Raw genomic sequence first — 21613 nt, 5'->3', positions numbered from 1 at the left:
AAGCGCCATGAGCGGTCCAGGACCGTGGCAAGGACCCGTGGGGTGGTCGCCAACCCGAAGGAAGGGCGTCAAACTGACAGTGTCGACCCATAATGGCGAAGTGCAGGAATCGATGGTGGGATTCCGCAATCGGGACATGCGATAGGCCTAGGAGCAGCAGGGCGGGCTGACTGGGCCCTCTAGTGCCGGGAAGGCTGGTGCAAAGGAAGGCCTCTTTGCGGGCGACCTGAGACCCCCGGCGGAGGAAGCAGGCGACGGCCTACCAGATGAGAAACGGCAAAAGGCATGCAGAGACGAACTCGTCCAGCTGATCCCCACAAGGCCTGGAAACCCCAAAGGGGAGATTAGCAAGGGAACGCTTGGTGGAGGCGTCAGCGTCCCACACCTTCAATCAGATCTCTTCGCGCTGAGTGACAGAGATGGCCAACCTGCGGGCAAAGAGGGAAACAATGTCCCTAGAAGCTTCGCAAAGAATCTTAGAAGCCTGAGACATCTGGAGAACCAACTCCAGTGTGTTAGTAGCCGCATCTCGTACCGCCAGTTCCTGGTGGTGGTGTTGTAACCACACCGAGAGAGCACTGGCTACCCCTGCTGAGTGAAAGGTAGGTCACAGGGACGCGCTGCCAGCGAAAAAAGGACCTGGAAGAGAGTCTATGCGTCTGTCTACAGCATCCTGGAAAGAGGAACTGACTAAGACAGGAAGGGCCACATAATTGGCTAATCCGGCCACCGGAGGATCCACCTTAGGGGGAGGAGACACCTCTCCTCGCCGTCAGCAGGGAAAGGAAAGTATATTCATGCGCTGGGTGGTCGAGAACCTTATTAAGACCACCCCAGGCCCTGGACATGACCGCGGAAAAATCCCTCATGGACCGGGAACATGGTAGTCTCCGACTGCCTGGACGGAAAAAGGGGGAACTCCTGACCAGTGGAAGGAGGAGAATCCCCTTGGAGAATAAAGGTGTCTCGGACAGTCACCACTAAGTCAGCCACCCTGGTGGAGAGCTTAGGCGAGGGGTCCCGCTCCATGACCTAATCAGAGCCGGAAATTCTCCTTCAGACTTGCGCTCCCTAAGGGAGGGGAGAGTCGCCCGAACGCGCCTCTAGACGAGGGGGGGGGGGGGGGAGAGCCAGAGCCATCCGAGGAGGGATGCTGCTGCTCACGCTCCCTGTTAGTATTCGGGCGTCTTCTGTGGAAAACCACTTAGAGAGGTGGTTGGCGTCACAGGATTTGAAAATGCCCTATAGTCCAAAAAGGACGTGGCTCGTCCGAGCCGGATAATTCTCCTTCGGAGTACTCTCCCTAGGGAGGGGGAAGAGCAGCCCGCAAGCGCCACCGGCGAGGTGAGGGGGGTGGAGAGACGGAGACATCCGAGGTGGGATGCTGCCGCTCACGCTGCCTCTTCGTAGTCAGTCACCCACTGTGGGGACCACTGAGAGAGATGGAGTCGTTAGCGCCACAGGATTAAAGGACATGGTTGCCTTGGTGACTGAGACCAATTTAGCGGCCGCGCTGGACATGGCAGATGCCCAAGCGGGGACCGCAGGCCCTCAGGGACGTGGAGGAGGGGTGGAGGAGGGGGGTAAGGCAGGCATGCAGGTAATACTTATCTGCTCCTGCAGAACTTCTCCCTCGACTCCAGGACCAGCAGGGATGCACCTCATCAGGCTTCTGACTCCTTGTCCAGGAGTGCAGTGTTCTGGTGGAGGGTGGCAGCGGGAGACCCAGTAGCCGGTGGGATACCGGAGCTGCAGGTCGAGCCCGGATCCACTTGTCTTCTTTGGGGGGCAATGGAGGCAGCCAGGCAGCGTCCAAGGACGGCAGCGGGCATTCCACGGGGGACCAGGAAGGCGCCATGCCGACCTGTGTCCCCATCTAGAATAATCTAAACAATTTTTGAAGGCTGAAAGGGGCTTTGAACTCAGAAAGCCTGGACATGGGGCAACAGCAGCAGTACCACTGAGCTACCAGCTTGCCTGGCACAAAACGGAGTAGAGTGATGAGGAGCTGCACGGCCATGAGCAAACAGAGTCTCCGGTGTAAGGAGAGTCAGAGCGGCATGCCGAGGCTCCGCCTCCCCTAACGCGTCATTATGGCGCGAAAAAAGCGCGCGAAAATAAGCGCGCGCATGAAAAATAAGCGCGCGCGCGAAAAATAAGCGCGCGCGCGAAAATATGCGCGAAAATAAGCGCACCACGTGGAGGAGCGGCCTGCCGGCGGGCGCTGTGGGAGCGCAGCAGCCAAGGCCCGACGAGAGAAGCGCTGAAGCCCACAGTTTAAGGGGAAGAGATGCCAGTACTCCAGTGCCAAAATGAAGAAAGTGCCCCATCAGGATCCTTCTTCAAGCTCACCCAGGCAGCCACAGACAAATAGACACAGAGGGAGGGGGAGGGATTGTGCAACACTTATCTGCTCAGCATGCTCCCTCGATGTCCAGACCAGCAGGGATGCGCCTCTTCAGACTTCTGACTCCAATCCAGGAGAACAGTGCTCTGGAGGAGGGTAGGCAGCAGGCGTCCCAGCAGCTGGTGGGATGCCGGAGCTAACAGGTCGAGCCCGGATCCACTTATCTTCTTGGGGGGAAATGGAGGCAGCCAGGCAACGTCCCAAAGACGGCGGCGGGCACTCCACGGGAGACCAGGAAGGCGCCATGCCGACCTGTGTCCCCATCTAGAATAAAAATAACAAAAAGGAGTAGAATCAGAGAGTGTCAACCTCCTTCACCAGACACTAAGCAAAGACTGAGTTCCTCCTGGTGGAGTCTGAGGGTATAGCCCGAGGAGGAGGAGCTCTTTCATTTGCATAGTGTCCCTCCTACTAATACCTCTAAGCTATACCCATGGTCTGTGTCCCCCAATGGAAAAAAGCACGAGAAATATACAATTTAATGGTAATCTGATATCAATTTTCCCCGATTTCTCGCGTGAGACACAAAATAAGAGAAGATCTTTTTCTGAAGTGAAAAAAAGATTGATTGCAGCAAAGATTACCTATTCAATGCTATATCCCGCTAAATTGAGAGTGGTACACAATGATTCTGTGCGGTTTTTTTCCACACAGTCGGAAGTGGTGCAATGGTTGGACCTAAAGGGTCTATGAAAAATATAGAAGGTGGGTGAGGAGGGAGGCTATTGAGGGGAGGTGGCAGGGGGGAGGTTTGGTGGTAGGAGTGAGAGGTTGATGGGTATTGTAAAATGCTCTGTCAACCATGTAGGGGGTCGGTTGGGGGTGGGTTTTAGGGAGGGATTGGCTGCTGTTCTCTGGTACCTGGCCTCGCGTGCCTCTTCGGTGGGATTAGCGATACCCCTACTCATATGATATGCTGTGTAATATCTTATGCTGGAATGTGAGAGGGCTGGGAGACAGAGTAAAGAGGACAGTGGTCTTTGACCGTGTGGTCCGCCATTTGCCCGCAATTGTGGCACTAATAGAGACCCATGTAACAGTTGATAGGATTTATACATTGAAAAGGAAATGGGCCTCTTTGGAGTACCATGCTTGTTATTCCTCTTATGCAAGAGGTGTTAGTGTGTATATTCATCGAGGGATGGAATTCCAGCCATTAGATAGCTCCATTGATAAAGAAGGTCGATATGTATTTTTACATGGGTATTTGAAAAGACAGGAGGTGATATTGGCGTTTATTTATATCCCCCCCCCCCCCCCCCCATTTAAAGCAACGGTCCTTTCCCATTTAGGCCAATATATCTCTACCAAAAATCATTGTTCTTTACTGGTGATGGGGGATTTTAATGCAGTCCTGGACCCTGAGTTGGATCGGTTTTCTGCATTCTCTGGGCACGGTCGCAGTGGGTCCCCGTTAACTGCTGTGTGCCAGGAGTTGGCGCTGGTAGATATCTGGCGCTACCTATATGGTAATAAGAAAATTTTCTCATGTTTTAGCCAGTCATACAGATCTATGTCCCGTATTGATTTGGCTTTTGCAAGTTGGGACCTGTGCGGTCGGATCCAGAGGATGAGGTATGAACCCCATGGAATTTCGGATCATTCCCCAGTCTTGATTGTGTTTGTGGAGGCTACATCCGTAGGAAGAACTTTTAAATTGAATTTGCATTGGCTTGAGGTGATTGGAGAGCAGTCCCGAATAGACCAGGATATTCAGGAATTCTGGGGCTTCAACGTAGGCTCTACGCATATTCATTATGTATGGGATGCGTTGAAGGCCCATATTAGAGGTTTATATTTTAATAAAATCCATAGGTTTAGAAAGGAATCACGACAGAGGGAAAATCAATTGACAGATTCAATAAGGAGGTTACGGGGCGCACTGATTGACACTCATAATGAACATTCCATCACTCAATTAAAGGAAGCTAATTCTCAGCTTAAGACACTTTTATATAAGAAAGCACACCATAAGCTGTTATTTCAGGGCCAGAATCGTTTTTGCGAGGCCGGTAAAACGGGTAGGTTTTTGGCCCGTTTGGTGGCTAACCAGAGAGAGGATGGTAGTATAAAAGAAATCAGGAACCTACAGGGAGTTGGAGTGAGATCTGCAGAAGAGATTAGAGAAGTATTTGTGAAATACTATTCTACCCTTTATGAATCTGAGTCTTCTCTTAGTCGTACCGATATGGATCAATATCTTCAACAACTGGCACTCCCCCAATTAACTATTCAACTAGAGAAATACTGGACTCCCCCATCCTTTTGGAAGAACTTCAAGCGGTTATTCCAACTTTAAAGTATAGTTCCTCTCCTGGACTAGATGGATTGCCCTTCGAAATATATAGGTACCACGCCAGGTCTCTCCTTCCAATTCTCCTTCGGGTCTTCAATGAATCTTGCGCACTTGGCTCTCTACCGTCATCATTCAGAGAGGCAGTGATGGTATTGGTCCTAAAGAAGGATAAGGATCCATGCGATGTAGGGTCATATAGACCTATATCACTTTTAAATACGGACTATAAGATCTTTGCTAAAATTCTGGCTTGTCAATTAAAGAGGGTTATAGCTGATCTGGTCCACCCTGATCAGACGGGCTTTATCCCGGGCCGCCATATCCAGTCCAGTATATATAGGGTGTTTTTGAATTTGTCGGTGGGGGGCAGTGTGGACCACTCCATCCTGTCATTAGACGCCGCAAAGGCGTTTGACAGGATGGAGTGGTCCTTTTTGTGGGCTACAATGTCTCATTTTGGTCTTGGGAACTTATTTTTGGGAATGACTCAAATGTTATATGAACAGCCGGTTGCATATATTAATATCAAAGGTACTATTACCTCTCCTGTCATGATGCGGAGAGGGATGAGACCGGGTTGTCCCCTGTCTCCTCTCCTCTTCGCTCTCTTTATAGAACCGTTGGCTTGTCAGATCCGTTTAGAGAGGGGGATAGACGGCTTTGGGGTGGCGGGAGCCAGCGATAAAATAAGCCTTTATGCAGATGACGTGATCCTGTTTTTAGATCAGGGTTGGAAAATCCTTCCGTATGCCATAGAGGTAATAGAATATTATGGTAAATTATCAGGATATATGATTAACTGGGCAAGGTCATCGCTCCTCCCGTTGAATCGGAAAGCCGTAGATGTAGGGAGCAGAGTTCGTGTTTTAGCTCCTAATGATACTTTAGATTATTTGGGGATTAAGATAGGGGCCCCTATAAGTAGATACTCTGAGCTTAATCTGACCCCAGTGCTGGATAAGGTGAGGACTAAGGTTGGTGCCTGGCGGAAATTGACATTGGCACAGATAGATCGAATCGCATTGATCAGGATGGTTATCTTGCCTATGGTTTTGTTTCCGATGTGTGCTTCCCCCATTTGGATAGAGGATATTTTCTTTTATAGACTGGAGACTCTGATTAATGACCTAATTTGGGGCAGGAAGAGGGTGCGTATAAAGCAGAGATATCTATGGTTGTCGGAGGCAGATGGTGGGCTGTCACTCCCTTTTTTTCGTGGTTATTATTTCTGTGCACAGATTCAGCGGTGTTGTAACTGGAAACAGAGTTTACTTTCACGGTATTTGAATAAAGTCATAGATAAACCAATAGAAAATATTTTTTCATGTTTAGAAACGGGGGTTATGGGAGTGAGAAAAACCTTGTTGATCCCTTTCTCAATACAGAGGGTGTGGAATAGGCTGAAGGAGCTTCTTAAAGTTCCCGGCCCATTTGTTTTCACCCCTCTGTGGGGGAATGGGGAGCTGGAGGAATTTGCTAAAATTACAGAGTTTGGTTACTGGACACGTAATGGCATCAATAGGGTGTCTCACTTATTTTATTTAGGTCGATTTAAATCACCTTTGGAATTTGGGTTAACTGATACTTCACCACTAGATTTATTCATGTATGCACGTTTAAAGCATGTATTTGAAGCCTCTAGGAATAGGGGCCGTATATTTCCACAAAAGAATATTTTTTTCGATTATTGTGACGCTCAGAAGGACCAGAAGGTGAAACTATCCCGATTATATGCTAAACTCCGAATGGCACTGGCTATTGTAACACCTTTTAAGGCCCCAGGTAAATGGGAGCAAGAGTTAAATTGCCCCCCTTTACAGTGGCCTATTATTTATAGGAACGTGAGAAAGGTGTCGGTTTCCAGGGCTCATAGATTGATCCAATTTAAGATTCTCCATAGACTGTATTATACGCCCAAAACCCAGGGAAAGTTCCCTCAAAATAGGGATCGGGATTGCTGTTGCCCTAAATGTGGATATGTGAACGCTGATTTTGTACATATGCTTTGGAGTTGTAGTAAAATAAGAAAATATTGGGAAGAGGTTTTTTTTGCTTTACAAAAGGAATCCTCTATGAACTATAATCCGGGGATCCCGATAGTGATTTTTGGAGACTACACTTCGGAAACTGAAGTTCCCCCTCAGGTTAGGCAGATATGGATGAGGGGATTGATGGTAGCGAAAGCTATAGTGGTCAGATATTGGGGCTCTGCTTCCCAGCCCTCGTCAAGGGAGTGGGGCTCATACCTTCAACAAATTAAAATTTACGAGGATAGTGATAGGAACCGGAGAGTTGCACGCAGAGCCACGTAGGAATATATAATGTAAGTGTTGTACGCTGTATTTTACGGAACTGAGGGGAACAGCAGCCATGGGGGGGGGGGGGGGGGGGAGGATATTTATGATTCATAGATTATATACATAGATGCGATGGATATGATGTTTATTGTTATAACTTATATACTAGTGTGATGGATATTTGTCTATGTATTAACTTTATGTTTTTTGTAAAATAAAATAAAGATTTAAAAAAAAAAAAAACTTGTACAAATATATAAACGGACCATACAAAAAATATCAAGGGAAGGTATTCTGTGTTAAACCCTCAAAAAAACAAGGGGCCACTCCCTACACCTGGAGAAAAAAAGATTCAGTCATAGGAGGAGACAAGCATTCTTTACAATAAGGGCGGTCAGTCTCTGGAATAGCCTGCTGCAGGAGCTGGTCACAGCAAATGGCTTCAAAAAAGGTTTACATACATTTTTTATTCAAAATAACATTGAGGCTTATGACAATGTATAGAAATACTGGTATAGTTTACCAGTAAATCCTTTTCCAGGAGTCCAACATGACAGCACCCATGGAGGTTGTCCTATTGGTCTCTGTTGGGACAGGAAGCGAGAGAGATTAAAAGGCACCCTCCCCTCCCACTCTCCAGTGTTTTTCCAAATTACTACACCGGATAGGATCCAACACCTTTTATTAATAACAAGTTACATTCATACTGTCATCAAGGTTGGAACCATTGGGAGGGTAATCTGGGGTGCTGTCATGTCAGACTCCTGGAAAAGGATTTTCCGGTAAACTAAACCAGTATTTCCAGGACGTCCCTCCATGACAGCACGCATGGAGAACTAACAACTTAATCTCCTAGGGGGGAGGACTACTGCCTGAAGGACTTTCCGCCCGAAAGCCAAGTCTTGGCAGGCCAATACATCTAGTCTAATGTCTGGCAAAAGTCAGGAAGTTAGACCAGGTTGCAGCCCTGCAAATGTGGTCAATTGTAGCATCTGCCTTCTCTGCCCAGGAAGTTGCCATGGCTCTAGTAGAATGCGCCTTCAAGTTTAAAAGACAGGTCTTCTCCTTAAGTCTGTATGTTTCTTTAATAGTTTTCTTAATCCACCGGGCCAACGTCTCTTTTGAAGCTTTCATGCCTTTATTCTTTCCACCAAACTGGACAAATAAATAATTTGATCTTCTCCAGGTACTTGTTCTGTCAAGATAGGCTAGAATCATTCTTCGTTCATCCTGGCACTGGAATCTCTTCTCCTGTATATTTTTTGTAGAGGCACAAATGAAGGGAGTGTTAGCACTTCATCCCTATGAAAGGTTGAAGACCACCTTAGGTAAGAAGGCTGGATCTAGCTTAAGGATTATGCAATCATCCAAAAATCCTCAAGTATGGTTCTTTATTAGATAAAGCCTGAATCTCTCCTATCCTGCGAGCTGTGGTTTTAGCCAGAGGATACTGCCTTGAAAGAGAGACATTTTTCAAATATATGTTCGATTGGCTCAAAATGGGGGAATCACATAAACTTTCAAAGACTACATTTAGACTCCATGGAGGAATGATTGTCTCAAGGTGGGTCTCAACCTAGAAGCTGCCCGGAGGAAACTCCTAATCCATCTATGATCTGCAAGGGGTGTATCTAAACAACAGCTGAGTGCCTAGATCTGTACTTTAAGCGTGCTGGGTTTTAGTCCTGCATCAAATCCTTCCTGAAGAAATTCTAATATGCAACCCACCGAAGGAGATGTGGTATCCGCGTGATTTTGCGACAACCAGGATGAAAACTTCTTCCATATTTTATTATATATAGCTCTCGTGACGGGTTTGCGGCAGCCCTGTAGAGTTGAGATTACCTTATCTGAAAGCCTCTTGTTTCTTAAGGTTTGCCTTTCAGGACCCAGGCTGTAAGATTCAGTTTGTCCATATGGGGATGAAAAAGCGGTCCTTGTGACAGGAGATCCTGTCTCTTTGGAAGGGTCATCGGTTCTCTGATGGACATGATCTTTAGAACTGAAAACCAGGCTCTCTTGGGCCAAGCTGGTGCCACCAAAATCAGCGTGGTTGAACTTACTCTCAACTTCTTCAGGATTAAAAGGTATGAGGGGAAGTGGAGGAAAGGTGTAAGCTAGACTCATGTCCCACTTCTGGGAAAGAGCATCTACCGCTAGTGGTCTCCCTCTTGGGTCTAGCGAGAAGAAATAGTCCAGCTGAGTATTTCTGCTGGACGCAAATAAATCCACCTGAGGTTTTCCCCATTCCTGACAAATCATCTGGAATACTTCTTGGTTTAATTTCCACTCCCCTGGTTCGACACTGTCGACTGAGGAAGTCCGCTATGGAGTTGAGACCCCTTCAGGTGTGTGGCTGTAATGGACAAGACCTTCTTTCCGGCCCACTTGAAGATGAGATGAGATTCGCTAACTACTGAAGTTGAGGGTTTTTTGTCCCTCCTCGTCTTTTTATGTAACAGACTGTCGTTATATTGTCCGACAAGACTCTGACATGATGGCCTGTGAGGAGATTTTCCGCGGCTTTCAGGGACTCCCAAACCGCTTTTTAGTTCCCTGTAGAGTTTGAGGAACTTAGGGCGTTTGTACTGGACCAACTGCCCTGAACCCCGGCTGCTTGCGTCCGTGGTTATTGTCTTGAGTGGTATCATGTTCCAGGAAACCCCTCTTGACAGGTTCTCTGTTACTAACCACCAGGAGAGAAAGTCTACTGCTCTGTCGAGAGAGCTATCCTGGAGTTTAATGATCTGTGGTCTTTGTCCCAAGATGAGAGGACCTCCGCCTGGAGAGTTCTTGAATGGAACTGGGCCCAAGGAACTGTCGTGATGCACAAGGTCATTAGGCCTAGGATCTGCATGGCCTCTCGTAGTGTACGCTTTTTCTTTAATCTGAAGGAATTTATTCTCTTATGTTGACTTGCTTGTCCTGAGGAAGGAAAGAATTCTGAGCTACCGAATCTAAAAGAGTTCCCAGGAACTTATTTTGTGTTGCCAGCTGCAAATCCGACTTTTTCAGGTTTATCTTCCATCCTAGACTTGTGTGCAAAGATAGAGTCCTTCCTTTGTGAAGCTCTAACTCCTCTTCTGAGTCTGCCACAAAAAGAAAGTAGTCTAGGTATGGAATTATAGTTATCTGCCTCTGTCTTAGGTAGGCTACCATCTCTGCCACTACCTTTGTGAAGATACGCAGGGCCGATGATATTCCAAATGGAAGGCACTGGAATTTGTAATGCAATATCTTCCCGTCTTTCTTGATCGCAAATCTCAAGTACTGCCAAAACTGATGGTGAATGGGGATGTGGTAATAGGCATCTTTTAGATCCAGGGTGCACAGAAAAGCCCCTGGACCCATCAGCGGGATCGTAGATTTTACTGACTCCATCTTGAAATGGTAATGTGTTATCCATCTGTTTAAGAATTTCAGATTGATGATGGTCCTTTTGGATCCGTCTGGTTTTGTTATGAGGAACAGTTTTGAATAGTGACCCTTGAATTCCTCTGAAGGAGGGACCTGCACTATTGCACCCAATTTCAATAGCTTTTGGACATCCGGCTGAAGCTGATCCTGGAAAACTAATCTGAAACAGTCGTGGAGGAGGAAGGCGAAACTCTATTCTGAACCCCTTCTGGATGGATTCCAGAATATACTGATTCTTGGTTATCTGGATCCATTTTTCCCAAAAGAATTGGAGTCTGCCTCCTACTGCCCTGGCTTCATTGTCTTTCTGTCTTGGTATTGGGATTAAAGAGAAACCCTCTGCCTTTTCCTCCTTACGGGTAGCTCCATCTTCCCGTTTTCCCTTTACTCTTAGAAGTGTTTTAGAAACTGCTGACCGGTTTACGAAAGGGCAATGGCTTCTTACTTTTCTCCTCAGGGAATCCCTTCTTTTTATCTGCCGTCTTCTCCAGAATTTCATCTAATACCAGGCCCAAGAGGTGGGACCCTTTAAGAGGTATAGCGCAAAGTTTATTTTTAGAGGCTATATCCCCTGACCAGGATTTTAGCCACAATGCTCTCCTAGCTGTATTAGTCAAGGAATCTGTCTTTTGCTGCAAATCTTATGGATTCCGCTGAAGCGTCTGCCATAAAGGATGCGGCCATTTTAAATAGAGGTAACGACCCCAGGATTTCTTCCCTAGAGGTGTCTTGCTTAAGATGCTCCTCCAGCTGATTCACCCATAAACACATGGACCTGGCTAAAGAGGTAGCAGCAATGTTAGTATTGATAGTATTGGTTGAAACCTCCCATGCTCTTTTGAGTAATCCGTCAATCTTCCTATCCATTGGCTCTTTTAATTGGGCCGAATCTTCAATTGGTAGCATGGTTCTCCTAACCACTTTTGTTACCTGGATATCCACCTTAGGGACCACATCCTACAGCTTTGTATCCTCAGGGTTGAACAGCAATCTGTTTTTAAATTCACGAGGTATATATAACTTCTTATCAGCCCACTCGTCGATCACTAAATCCTTTAAGTTTTCATTCACCGGGAACAACTTTTTCTTTGCTTTTAACCCGCCAAACATTTCATCCTGCACTGAGCGAGTCTGCTCTTCCTCCTCAATATCCATTGTCTGCCTTACAGACAACAGAAGGGTATCTAAATCTTCTTGTGAAAAAAGATCTCTTCTGATCATCAGCCATATAAGACGAACCCTGATCTTCATCAATCTCTTCTGAAAGATATAATCCCTCTTTTTCAGACTCTGACTCCCTTAGTACTCTGGGTCTTTTTGGGGGAGGGGAACTAGCGCACGGTTTCTGAACCATACTGGAACTGGCCGTCTGGATCTCCTCTTTCACAATCACTCTTAAGTCCGACAGGAGAGATGATTGCTCCTCTCTGAGAGTCTTCGCCAGACAGTCACTACATAAAGCTTTTTATATGACTGGCAATTTCTTTGAACATAAAGCACATCTTCTGGCTTTCTTTTTTGGTTCTCCCAGAGCTTTAACTGTAGAGTCTCTCTCTCCCTACATAGGAAGAGAGAGAGAGAGTCCGTTAGCTGAATTGTACAGCATAAAAAATGGATTTGAGCCCCATATAGGCACTTACATGACCCATGACAGGGATGTCTGCGCTAGTGTCCTGCATAGCTGACATCTGGACCTCCATGCCTCACCCAGAGAAAAAAATTGACCTCAATTTATGTCCTACCTGGTCCATCCTGTTGCCGCGCGGCTCCGCCTCCTCACTTCCTGGGGGGACTCAGTCAAACGAAGAGTCAACCCCCTCTGCATGCCACCGCCCCACCGGGTTTAGCGTTCCCTGGGCGCCGCCATCTTCTTCCGACCATGTGACCTCGACTTCCGGTCACATGATCTGCATGCCGAGCAGGAGGAGCGCAGGAGCCGCAGCCGATCCTAGAGCTCCCAACCGGAAGAAGCGGCCTCGGCCCGCCACGATACCCCGGCCAAGAGGTACAGGGAAAAAAGGCATCAGGGTCAGCTAGGGGACCTCTACCCCGAGAGGTGATAGCGTTAGGTCTCCAGAATCTGAAGAGGAGAGACAGAACCCCCGACCAGATTCGGCCCAAATCCTTCTCATTCCCAGAGCAGGGAACGACTTCTCTCTGCTCCTATCCCTGTAGGGACAGGAAGAACACTGGAGAGTGGGAGGGGAGGGTGCCTTTTAATCTCTCTCTCTTCCTGTCCCTACAGAGACCAATAGGACAACCTCCATGGGTGCTGTCATGGAGGGACGTCCTGGAAATCTTGTTCTACACACCATTTCCCTTTGGCCCAACCCATTTTTAAAAGGAAGATAGACATAGATCCAGGGATTTGTTCAGTGCATCGATATAGCAAGAGTACAGGTTGGACTTGATGGACTTTTGTCTTTTTCCAACCTTAGCAACTATGTAACTGATTTCGGTTGAGACATGTTTGAATCTGATTGAGGGTATACCCAGAAGGATTCAGGCAATGTTTAAAGCCAAAGTTGGATTTACAAAATACTAACAAGATAACAAAAAGTTAAAATTTAGAATTTTAGGAGCGAGAGAGTAACAATGTGTTTACATGACAAGAATCTGCATAACTAATCAGATGCTAAATAGTTGCAAATCCAAGTTATATATATGAGATAGCCAAGATTATGGTCTATAAAATAATGGTAGTCTCACGTTCAAAGCTGTAGTGGATCGTGAGATCTGAAGCCTGAAAAGTCAAAAGTTCAAAACATTGTTATCCGTTTGCACGTCAGTGTATATGTCTACAGAGATATGCGAGGGGTAGGGATGAGCGAATCAACTTTGGCTGCTTCATCCAAAGTCGATTTGCATAAAACATTGTTGTAATACTGTACAGAGCGGTACAGTATCTTGGAATTGAACCTGAGTTCAAAGTTTTTTTTATTTACAGTAGAAATTAATTTCCGAAGTTATTACACAAAGTCTCGCAAGACTTTGCAAAGTAATGACTTTGGCTCATCGGAGCCAATACATTGTAATACTGTACGGAGCTCCCACAACAAAGTTTTATGCGAATCGACTTCAGATGAAGCAGCCAAAGTAGATTCGCTCATGCCTAGCAAGGGCTCATTTTATGCGGGAAGATCTGCAGATTTTGCTAATACCATTTTGGGGTGTGTATGACTTTTTGATCACTTTTCATTCATCGTTTTTCCTTTTTTATGTCATTCACTGTATGGGACTTTTAAAATATTTTAGTAGTACAAGCGTTTTCACACTCGGCGATGCCCATGATGTTTTTTATTATTATTATTATTATTATTTTGGTGAAAGGGGGCGATTTGAATTTTTTTTAAATGTATTTTTTTTTTTTTATGACCCCAAGTGTACCCCAACTTGCAATCATCAGATTTTAATTTGTATAGAATAATGGAATGTGCTCCGTTATTCTATATAGAAATGGCTATATTACAGTTCAGTCCTGCCACCTGCTGGTCTGAATTGTAATATACCAGTAACGAGCCTGGAAACCTAGTACAGGCTCAGACTCATTACCAGCATAGAACTCATTCCCCACATTTGACCACAGCATCTGAGGGGGTTAAATGCCCGCAGTCGGCATTACCACCAATTGAAGACGTTAGCCGAGGGTGTCTGCTGTATAAAACAGCAGGCAGCTGGTGGCTAAGTGGCTTGGTCTGCTTTGGAGCAAGCTCCATCTTTTTAAAGACCCAACATCCGCTGTACATATACAGCGGATGTCGTGAAGGGGTTAAATGTCATCTAGTTGGACCCAGATGTGCCCAGGTCCCCTAAACACCAGTAGATAGCACAGGTTTATACACCAACAAAGTAAATGGTTCTTTACTATAAGAGCAGTGAGATTATGAAGGTCTCTGCTAGAGGACGGTGTGATTGTAAAATCACTGACAGTTCAAAAGGGACCTAGACACATTTCAAGAGTGTAATATTACAACTTATACCTATAACATTTCTGGAGAAGGATCAATGTTTTAAGAGGTTATTCTGATTGCCAGATTTGCAGTCAGGAAGAAATTGTTTTCCACAAGAAGAAAATTGCCTACTTCTAAGTCAACATTGCTGGATAGTAGGTTGAACTGGACGGACACGAACACTTTTTCACCCTTACAAACAATGCTACTTAATAACCCTCATTGTACCCCAATAAAAGGTGGGAAAACTAGACAATGGTTAACAAGGCAAATCTTACCTGACAAGTCATAAGGTGCATTCTTAGCTCAGTCCCATGGACTTTGTGCTCAGGATCATAAGGACAACTAACGTAATCCATGTTTAACCTGCAAAAAGTTGATCAATTTAAATTTCAAAAATATCAGGTGAATGATTCTGTTGAGATTGTAGTGTAAATAAACTAAAGCCTGTATTACACCTGCTGATTTTTTCGGCAGATGATTGCTAACGAGCGTAGTGATCATCTTGCAGTGTAATAATGCCACCTATTGCCCGATTAACGAGCAAATGCTGGATCATCGGGCAATCTAGATGGCTTTACACAAAGCACAAACCTACACCAGCTTGCAACGCATGGACACTGGCCGTGTGCACCCCACATCATGGATGCATGCCCATTCAATTGAATGGGACTGCATTCTGAAAGGTCGTGCGGAATGGAGGCACTGAAGCACTACGGAGTGCTTCCGTGGGGTTTCTCTCTGTGCCTCCGCACCGCAAAAAAGCAGTGCATGCACTACTCTTTTGTGGTGCGGACTGTCAGATGAGGATCATGGACCCCAATAAAGTGAACGTGCCATCTGCATGCGGCAGCCCTACGGGTAAGGCCCATGCATTGCGGACCGCAGCATGGTTCTGGCCGGTACACGTGCGTGTGCATGAGCCCTTATGCCTATAACTAGTACAGGCCGCCTTCCTCTATCGATTTTGGAGCGTTTCTGCCTCAAAAATCAACGTAAAAAACCCTGCTTCAAAACAGTCTCCCAATTATTTCAATGGGAAGCAGTATATATATATATATATATATATTTTTTTTTTTTTTTTTTTAAATACATGCACTCATCTTTAAAGACCAGGCCTTCGGCTGTGCGGTGGGAGTCTGGAAAGGGTTAAACGGGCTGGCATCGGCGCCATCTTTAACTTCTCAAATACCAGGCCCATTTTTGGTTCTGCATTTTTTTATTTATTTCCTCCCCATGTTCCAATAGCGATAACTTTTTAATTTTTTCGTTCACATAGCCATATGATGGCTTATTTTTTGTGTGACAAGAGGCATTTTTTATCGGCACCATTTAATCTACCATTTCTGTTACTGGAAAACAGGGAAAAAAAAAAAAATCTTTGTGGGGTTAAGTTGAAAAAAATATATATAAAATTCCACCCACCCAGGTTTTTTGGGTTTGGACATCACGGCGTTCACAGTACGCTAAAAATGACATGACGTTCCCTTTTTGCAGCTCAATACAAATCTAGCCATAAAGTTGTGTAGGTTTTTTATTTTTTTACTACTTGAAAAAATATATATTGAACTTTTCTTTGCATCGCCATTTTCTGACGGCCATAACTTTTTTATATTTTGGTTTACAGAGATGTATGAGGGTTTGTTTTTGGTGTAAAGAACTGTAGTTTTTATTGGTACCTAGAGGTCGACATTTTTTTTTTCCAGAAGAGTAAAAAAGAACATTTTTGTATAACTTACCAGTAAAATCTCTCTCGCTCTTAATTGGGGGACACCGGAACCGTGGGTATAGCTATGTCCTCTAGGAGGCGTTGACACTAGTAAAAGCTGTTAGCTCCTCCCCTGGCAACTATACCCCCTCCAGCCTGGAGAGAGAGCTTCAGTTTGTGTACAAGCAGTAGGAGTAGCAAGCCAACCAAAAAAAATAAAACATGGAACACCAACCATGCCAAAAGGCCCAACAGGGTTCTAACCAGCAACTGCCGTAACTGTGGTCAAACAACAATACTGGGTGGGTGCTGTGTCCCCCAATGAAGAGCGATAGAGATTTTACTGGTAAATTATACAAAAATCTCCTTTTCTCGCCCATATTCAACACAGGAACCGTGGGATGTCCAAAAGCAGACCACAGGGAGGGAAAAACCACAGATCCATGGAAGCAATCGTCCCTGCAGGCATCTAAGCAACTGCCTCCTGCAAGACCATGTGGCCTAAGGCCGCGTCCCCCGATGCAAAAGTATGCACCTAGTAAAAGTTTGTGAATGTGTGTATGGAGGACCAAGTAGCCGTCTTACACAACTGTGCAGCCGAAGCGCGATTCCTCAGAGCCCAAGATGCGCCCACCGCTCTTGTGGAGTGAGCAGTGACACCTAAGGGCGGAACTCTGCTTTGGGCGCGGTATGCTTCAGCAATTGCAGACCGAATCTAGCGGCAATCGCCACCTTGGAAGCCGCCAATACCTTTAACCACTTCAGCCCCGCTAGCTGAAACCCCCTTCATGACCAGAGCACTTTTTACACTTCTGCACTACACTACTTTCACCGTTTATCGCTCGGTCATGCAACTTACCACCCAAATGAATTTTACCTCCTTTTCTTCTCTCATTTGGTGGTATTTTATTGCTGCTGACATTTTAACTTTTTTTGTTATTAATCGAAATGTAACGATTTTTTTGCAAAAAAATGAAATTTTTCACTTTCAGCTGTAAAATTTAGCAAAAAAAACGACATCCATATATAAATTTTTCGCTAAATTTATAGTTCTACATGTCTAATAAAAAAAAATGTTTGGGCAAAAAAAAAATGGTTTGGGTAAAAGTTATAGCGTTTACAAACTATGGTACAAAAATGTGAATTTCCGCTTTTTGAAGCAGCTCTGACTTTCTGAGCACCTGTCATGTTTCCTGAGGTTCTACAATGCCCAAACAGTAGAAAAACCCCACAAATGACCCCATTTCGGAAATTAGACACCCTAAGGTATTCGCTGATGGGCATAGTGAGTTCATAGAACTTTTTATTTTTTGTCACAAGTTAGCGGAAAATGATGATGATTTTTTATTTTTATTTTTTTCTTACAAAGTCTCATATTCCACTAACTTGCGACAAAAAATAAAAAATTCTAGGAACTCGCCATGCCCCTCACGGAATACCTTGGGGTGTCTTCTTTCCAAAATGGGGTCACTTGTGGGGTAGTTATACTGCCCTGGCAATTTAGGGGCCCAAATGTGTGAGAAGAACTTTGCAATCAAAATGTGTAAAAAATGACCGGTGAAATCCGAAAGGTGCACTTTGGAATATGTGCCCCTTTGCCCACCTAGGCTGCAAAAAAGTGTGACACATCTGGTATCGCCGTACTCAGGAGAAGTTGGGGAATGTGTTTTGGGGTGTCATTTTACATATACCCATGCTGGGTGAGAGAAATATCTTGGTCAAATGCCAACTTTGTATAAAAAATTGGAAAAGTTGTCTTTTGCCAAGATATTTCTCTCACCCAGCATGGGTATATGTAAAATGACACCCCAAAACACATTCCCCAACTTCTCCTGAGTAGGGCGATACCAGATGTGTGACACTTTTTTGCAGCCAAGGTGTGCAAAGGGGCACATATTCCTTTTAGGAGGGCATTTTTAGACATTTGGATCCCAGACTTCTTCTCACACTTTCGGGCCCCTAAAAAGCCAGGGCAGTATAAATACCCCACATGTGACCCCACTTTGGAAAGAAGACACCCCAAGGTATTCAATGAGGGGCCTGGCGAGTTCATAGAAAGTTTTTTTTTTTTGCATAAGTTAGCGGAAATTGATTTTTTTGTTTTTTTCTCACAAAGTCTCACTTTCCGCTAACTTAGGACAAAAATTTCAATCTTTCATGGACTCAATATGCCCCTCACGGAATACCTTCTTTCCGAAATGGGGTCCAGGGGTGTGGAATGCTATACACATTCGATTCACTTGCTGCTGGACAGGAGGACAATAGACTTGTATTATGGCGTAAAGCAAAATGGAAGGCTTTAAAAGGCATTCCATTTGCTTTCCGTCCTAATAGAAGTCTATGCAAATCAAAATGGATCCGTCTGGGTCCCGTTATGCAAGACGGAAAACTAAGTCCTGTCGACACGACAGGACCCAGACGGATCTGTTATGATTTCCATAGACTTTTACGATGACAGAAAGCAAAACGGAATGCCTCTTAAAGGTTTCCATTTTGCATTCCATTTTATGGATTACGTTATTTTCTGTTATAACCCTTTTATAATGGAAAGCCATAACGGAATCCATAAAGGTGATGTGAACCCACCCTTGGTTATATAGCTACTGAATGAGATGCCTTTAACATATATATCTCCTGAGAAGCCAATTTGATTCTAAAGGGTTAATTTAATTCAACCTGTAATCTAAACTCTGTGTCATCTGTCACTTCTCTTATCTCTCTGCTCCTGTCCCTTTAATCTTATCACTGCTGCAAGCAGCCTCAGCCTCAGTGTAAACTGTTCTACAGCCTGACTCACTGCTCTTTTAACTCAATGAATCGAATGAGTCACAAACTAAGTCGGATCTTTAGATTCTTTTAACCACCTCCGGACCGCCTAACGCACATGTGCGTTCCGGAGGTGGCAGCGCTGCGCACAGTCACGCATATACGCGTCATCTCGCGAGACGCGAGATGACGCAAATATGCGCGCGCGCATGCGCAGTTCGCGCCGGCATTTCGCACAGCAGTATTTCGTCAGCAACCTGCCAGCCAATGATCGTGGCTGGCAGGTTGCTGATTTTTAAAAAATCCAATCAAAGTCCCAGATAGCAGATCATATTTGTAAATATGATCTGTTATATGGCTGCCTGCTCCTCTGCTGGTTCTTTTCGTCGGTTGGATCCAGCAGAGGAGCAGGCTTCACAGTGAGTACACCAACACTACACTATAGCCCCTGATCACCCCCCTGAACCCCAATTAACCCTTTGATCACCCCTGTCAATCACAAGTGAAAAGAAAAAAGTGATCAGTGCAAACTGTCACTTTTTTTTTTCACTGGTATTGACCGTTAGGTTTTAGGTATAGTTTAGGTCCCTTGGTTAGGTAGTTAGCGATCAGTTAGCGCCCAGCCCACCGCACCGCAGTCCGTTATTCGCTGATTAGCGTATCGCTAATCAGCATTTGTACTTTTATAGTATCTGGAAGTGATCAAAACCGAGTGTTTGCCCGATCAGGCCTGATCGGTCGCCCACACGTGCGTTCGCCCACACCCGCCCCACCGCAGTGACAAAAAAAAAATTTTTTTTGATCACTGCACATTCACTTTACACGCACTGCGGCGATAAAAAAAAATCTGTTTTGATATTTTTTATCAACCGCAGCGGCCTCCGGTACTTCGCTAGCCTCCCCTTTGTAAGACAGGCTTGCTTTTTTTTTCTTGGGTAGTCTCAGGGAATACCCCTAAATTTAGTTGCCCACATGTCTAACAGGGGGTATTCCTCTGAAGAGGCCTACAGGCTTCTGACCCAGTCGGATGAGGAGTGGGAACCCTCATCTGATGAATCCAGCGGGTCAGAATACGAACCTGTAGAAAGCAGTGGCTCTCTGACCCAAAGTTCGGACGAGGAGGCTGAGGTCCCTGATACCACCAGGCGTACCCGGCCCCGTGTCGCTAGACCGCAGGTTGCGCAGGATCCGCTTCAAGAGCAGCAGAGTGGGGCTGGTGCTGTCGGATTACGTGGTGAGGCATACACCAGCAGCCCAGCCCTCCCTGGACCTAGTACCAGCACTGCCGTACAACCTGGTGAAGTAGCGAGCACCAGAAGGGCAGTTGAAGCTGGTACGGTGGCACGTGCAGTAGTGACCCCGTCGCAGCCACCGCAAAGACGTGCCCGTAGAGCCCCTAGAATCCCAGAGGTGCTGGCAAACCCTGATTGGCAGTCCCCAACTTCAGCCGCACCTGTAGTTTTCCCTTTCACTGCCCAGTCTGGAGTTCGGGTTGAGACGGCTCAGATCGGTTCGGCCCTGGGATTTTTTGAGCTGTTCTTGACTGCGGAGCTTTTAGACATAGTTGTGGCCGAAACAAACAGGTATGCCACACAATTTATCACCGCTAACCCGGGAAGCTTTTATGCCCAGCCTTTCTGGGCCTCCTCCTCAACATGGGCCTGACAAAAAAGCATGAATTGCGGTCATATTGGTCCACGAACCAGATTCATCACATGCCCATGTTCTCTGCTGCCATGTCCAGGGCACGTTTTGAGGCCATCCTGCGGTTCCTGCACTTTAGTGACAACACCGCCTCCCGTCCCAGGGGCCACCCTGCTTTTGACCGGCTCCACAAAATTCGGCCCCTCATAGACCATTTCAACCTGAAATTTGCAGATATTTATACCCCAGAGCAAAACATCTGCATAGACGAGTCCCTGATACATTTTACCGGGCGCCTTGGCTTCAAACAATACATCCCAAGCAAGCGCGCCCGGTATGGGGTCAAATTGTATAAGCTCTGTGAAAGGGCCACAGGCTATACCCACAAATTTCGGGTCTATGAGGGAAAAGATCAGACCCTGGAGCCGGTCGGTTGCCCTGACTACCTGGGGAGCAGTGGGAAGACAGTTTGGGACTTGGTGTCACCCTTATTCGGCAAGGGGTACCATCTTTATGTGGACAATTTTTACACAAGTGTGGCCCTCTTTAGGCATTTGTTTCTAGAACGGATTGGCGCCTGTGGTACCGCGCGAACTAGTCGCGCGGGCTTCCCCCAACGGCTCGTTACCACCCGTCTTGCAAGGGGGCAGAGGGCCGCACTGTGTAACGAAGAACTGCTCGCAGTGAAATGGAGAGACAAGCGTGACGTTTACATGCTCTCCTCCATTCACGCAGACACGACAATACAAATTGAGCGAGCAACCCGTGTCATTGAAAAGCCCCTCTCAGTCCACGACTATAACCTCCACATGGGAGGGGTCGACTTCAATGACCAGATGTTGTCTCCGTATTTAGTTTCCCGACGCACCAGACGCTGGTATAAAAAGGTGTCTGTATATTTAATTCAATTGGCTCTGTACAATAGTTTTGTTCTCTACAGTAAGGCTGGGAGAACTGGATCCTTCCTCAAATTTCAGGAAGAGATCATCGAGAACCTCCTGATTCCAGGAGGTTCCGTGGCCCCATCCACCAGTGTAGTTAGCCGTCTACACGAGCGACATTTCCCCAATGTCGTTCCTGGTACCTCAACCCAACAGTCACCCCGAAAAAGATGTCGTGTCTGTAGCA

At 45.9% G+C, this 21613-nt stretch overlaps 1 protein-coding gene across 1 annotated transcript in view; it reads right to left on the bottom strand.

Annotated features, from left to right (window-relative positions):
- LOC122932918 (gametocyte-specific factor 1-like) overlaps positions 1 to 14730 on the bottom strand; it is a 171172-nt gene extending 156442 nt beyond the window's left edge. Inside the window, exon 1 of the mRNA XM_044287596.1 lies at positions 14646 to 14730. Coding sequence (XP_044143531.1) covers positions 14646 to 14726 — 81 coding nt within the window. The 5' untranslated portion in view covers positions 14727 to 14730. The remainder of the gene's footprint in view (positions 1 to 14645) is intronic.
- Between the last annotated feature and the right edge of the window lie 6883 nt (positions 14731 to 21613).

Source organism: Bufo gargarizans, chromosome 3 (genome assembly GCF_014858855.1).
Source record: "Bufo gargarizans isolate SCDJY-AF-19 chromosome 3, ASM1485885v1, whole genome shotgun sequence".
In the NCBI taxonomy this organism is placed as follows: domain Eukaryota; kingdom Metazoa; phylum Chordata; class Amphibia; order Anura; family Bufonidae; genus Bufo; species Bufo gargarizans.
Note: the sequence above shows the minus strand (reverse complement) of the source record. Positions and strands in the feature narration are given on the sequence as shown.